Source organism: Cebus imitator, unplaced genomic scaffold, assembly GCF_001604975.1.
Source record: "Cebus imitator isolate Cc_AM_T3 unplaced genomic scaffold, Cebus_imitator-1.0 Scaffold32, whole genome shotgun sequence".
Classification (NCBI taxonomy): domain Eukaryota; kingdom Metazoa; phylum Chordata; class Mammalia; order Primates; family Cebidae; genus Cebus; species Cebus imitator.
In genome coordinates this window covers 4000072-4003994 of record NW_016107347.1, presented here as the reverse complement: position 1 = coordinate 4003994, position 3923 = coordinate 4000072, and the positions used below count along the sequence as shown (strand labels likewise).

General features: G+C 45.6%; 1 protein-coding gene across 2 annotated transcripts in view; it reads right to left on the bottom strand.

Moving 5' to 3' along the window:
• CASQ2 (calsequestrin 2) overlaps positions 1-3205 on the bottom strand; it is a 65674-nt gene extending 62469 nt beyond the window's left edge. For both annotated transcript variants that reach the window (XM_037737001.1, XM_017524207.1), the window contains exon 1: positions 2684-3205. In XM_037737001.1, coding sequence (XP_037592929.1) covers positions 2684-2917 — 234 coding nt within the window. In that variant the 5' untranslated portion in view covers positions 2918-3205. The remainder of the gene's footprint in view (positions 1-2683) is intronic.
• Positions 3206-3923: the final 718 nt, after the last annotated feature.

The following is a 3923-nucleotide window of genomic DNA, read 5'->3' as shown; positions in this document are numbered from 1 at the left end:
GAAACTCCGTCTCAAAAAAAAAAAAAAAAGTATTGTTTTATGAAATTTTTGTTTCTGGTGTGTGTGTGTGTCTGCGTATACTAGGTCATAGTGGGTTACAATAAAAAGTGTCAGAAACCACCTTCCTAAGCTGCAAGGGGGAAGAGAGCCACCTCCCTTGCAGCCATTTGCCCATAGCTGAGACCACACTGCCTGACGGATGGACACTAGAAATTGCCTCCTCTTTTTCCCCCAACTCTCTAACAGCCACAGCCCTGGAAGTGGGCAGACTATTCTTCTTAGTGCAAGTGTGGGGTCTAGAGGATTAAGGGGACAAAATAGTTGTTTTGACCATGAAGAAAGCTTAAAGGCATATTCACTCTTTCCACTCATGGACTTCCTGGAGCCATCTTTTTCCTCGAGGCTGCACCGGACAAATCTCTCAACAAAGGTCTGCCCCTTCCCCACCTTCACTAATGGACCCCAGACTTCCTCCTCAGTTTGGGCTTTTGCATGAACAGTGCCTCCAGGCCATGTACTTCTCGGCCCTGCTGGTGGGACAGCTGGCGTCATGAGACCCGGGCCCAGAGGCTGAGCAACTCTGTTCAAGGAAGACTCTTGAAATCATCTTAAACAGGCTACCCAGAAGCCCCTTGGGCATTTTCACACTGATTTCAGGAGCAGTGCAGCGTAGGTATTAAGTACAACAGCCTTCACCTGCAGTAGCTGTGTGACCTTGAACAACTTAGCCTCTCTGCTTCAGTTTCCCCATCTATAAAATGGGATTGGTAACTGTACCTACTTCACAGAATTATTGTAAGGATTAAACAAGCTAATATCAAGTGCTTAGAACAATCCTGCACTTAGCATTTAATAAACATTATTATTATTTAATGAATTCTTAAGCCTGCATGATAGTTCTTATTTTTCCATATTTATAGATAAGGAAATGAGGCTCTGAGAAATTATATAATTTGCCCTGTGTCCTGTGCCTAGTAGAGACAAAGTCAGAATTTAAATCCAGATATCCTGACTTCAAGTTCTGTCTTCTTTTTCTCCTAATGATGCCTCACTCCAGCTTTAGCAGCCTAAGGGGCATCAAATTAACTCCTGTGGTGAATTTACCCCATCAGTCTCTGCTGGGCCTGGCACCCACCCACGTGTGAAAAGGGCACTCTTGGATCAAAGGTGTCTGGAGGGATGGTAAGCCCAGGGGAAGTTCCTGCTCATGATTTTGCATAGTCTTTGGGGACAGACATACCTGGGGGAGCGAGAGAGAGAGAGAGAGAGAGAGAGAGAGAGAGAGAGAGAGAGAGAGATGGATGCATGATAGAGATTTCTTTAAAAAAAAATTAGAATCAGAAATCAGAATGTCCTTGCCTGTGCTGGCCACCCAAAGGCATTCTTTTAGAGTTCTAGGCTAACTGGACAGTGATGAGCATATAGGGGAGAACCCTTGTGCCTTCAATTACATTTTCATAACCATATCTCTCAGTGACTGAGTATGGCAGCTTGAGATGAAGATATAACGTACGTGTTGGGCTAAGCACCAGCCAGGTTCTATGTCCTGTTCTTTCCCAGCCTGCGATTTGCTCTCTTCTATAGTGTAAAGGCTTAACAACGACCTTGCTTTCTCTTTTCTTGCAACCCACAGAGAGAACCGAACTTCCACATTCAGCACTCCAAAAATACATTGGAGATGTATTTTTGATGTATTTGGGATAGTTTTGCTGGATTTTATTACAGTCTATTTTTTTAAATCAAATCCACATGGGTTTTATATGATAATTCTGTTAAACTATTTCATCAACCTGAGTTCTCTGATTGTGCTGGATAATACGCTGTAATTCTCAAGTATCCCTTTCACAGGATTGCACCTGGGCTAGGCATGGGGACTGATGAGGCATCTTGGTGCCCACTAGCATTCTTGGCACCCTCAGTTACCCTTAAAGTGTAAGCCATCTTAAGCTGTCCAGGAGGAGCTGCAGAAATAGTTTCTGGAGCACTCACAAATGATTAGAAAATGGGCCTCAGTGCCAGGTTACAAACAGGCAGGCCATATTATGCAGACAAAATAAGAACTGACTTCAGCTCTGCCCTAAAGTCACACCAAGAACTTTCTGAGAAAAAAAATTCATATAAATGAATATGCCGCTCAGAAGATCTGCACATAACTACATTCTGTAATGCTGACTGACAGCAAATCATGAGAGAGGAAAGTCATTTAGTGATATTCTCCATCTGACCCATGGAGAGAGGCAAGGTCAGGTAACTCTGGTCTCTCCAGGATCCTGGGGAGATGTGAGGGAGCAGAGTGGGCACGCTGAGTGAAATCCACAAGTAGTCCCTGGATTTCATTTCAGCCAGTTTTAACAACAGTTTCTACATTCTATCTGGGAAACGCTGGCTGGGACAAGGGCCCTTGAAAAGTCAAGGGGGCCATATGTGAAAGACTTTACATCAGACCCATCATAGCGCAGCCCCTTTGATCCTCTTCTTACGAAGAGTTTGGACCCACCCCTCATTGTTCACACATCCTGGCTTTGTGACAAGAGCATCTGATTCATGTGAGGCCAAAATGAAGCAGACCTCAGTCTATATTCTCTGCACTCTCATTCCCACATCCCAACCCCTGGCCAAAGGCATTCCCTCAGCACCCGTACCCGCGGGGGCAGCGCGGACAGCATGCCCTTTGATTACTCACTTCAAGCACGATTTCCTTCAGTTGAAACTGTTTTTGCGTGACCTTATCTGAAGACACCGGCTCATGATAGTAGAGGCAGAGCAAGTCATATTTCTTTAAAACCTGCTTGAAGTTCTTCTCGGAGAGACTTACCACTCGGTCCTTCCCATCATACGTGGGGAAATTAAGCCCCTCTTCTGCCCTGCAAGAGGACAGCAAATAAACCCCCACAATAAACAAGTGAGTTCTCTTCATTTGGGAAAAGTTTTGTTTCTCGTCCCCAAATAGGCTGTGTGCAGGAGAGAGGACAGAAGACTGCTAGAGGCCTTGTTGAGCCAAGCAGGGAGCAGACAGACTGATTTTGTATCTCTTCTTTGCCCTTCCTGGGGCCGAGAAGTGACTCTTCACCTCCTTGGGTCCAGCCAGCTCTGGAATCGTGGGCTCAGGACAAAGAGCAGACACATACATATACACACCACACACACACACACACACACACACACGCACACACACACACGCACGCGCAACAGTAGAAAAAGAACCAGGCTAGGGAGGCTGGGAGGCCAAGCCCCAGATACCTTACATAGCTCTGCTCAGCCTCTGTCTCATTAGGAACTCCATTTTTAGGATGCAGTTGTTTCAGGCTAAAAATAAATCATGCAATGAATAAAAAAGTTAGATACGACACTGTGGAGGGACTCGCTGATAGTCTGTCAGAGTGGTAAAGAGGGAAGAGGCAGGAGAAAAAGACAAGAATGTGCACGCATGAAATAAAGAGGCTAGAAAGGCCAAAGAAGGAAAAAACTTGAGAGAGAGAGGGATAAGGGACTATGGCGCCAATAAGCGAATGGAGAGTTGGAACACTCACGCATTACTGAATCGTTAAATCACCCCAGGGAGGGAACTCAGCCTGTCCTCTCATGGCGGTTGCTCATCGCCTGCCCCTCACTGCAACATGGAACAAAACGGAGCCCTGAGGTGGACTTATTCATGTTCTACTCCTACCTTTTTCTGCCTTCCATCCTCTCTTCTTAGAAATCCTCTGCCAGCCACTGGGTGAGGGGTTCAGGGACATCCTGCTGAACCCAGCTGATACCAGAAGAATCTGCTGTCATTCAAATACAGTGAAACAAGGTTCAGAGTTCAAATCCTACTCTGTCTTTTAACAGCTGATGAACTTTGGAGGGTCACTTGCCCTCCCTGATCTCAGTTCCCCTCTATGTAAAGTGGGGCTGAATATAACTATAAGGTTTGAAACACA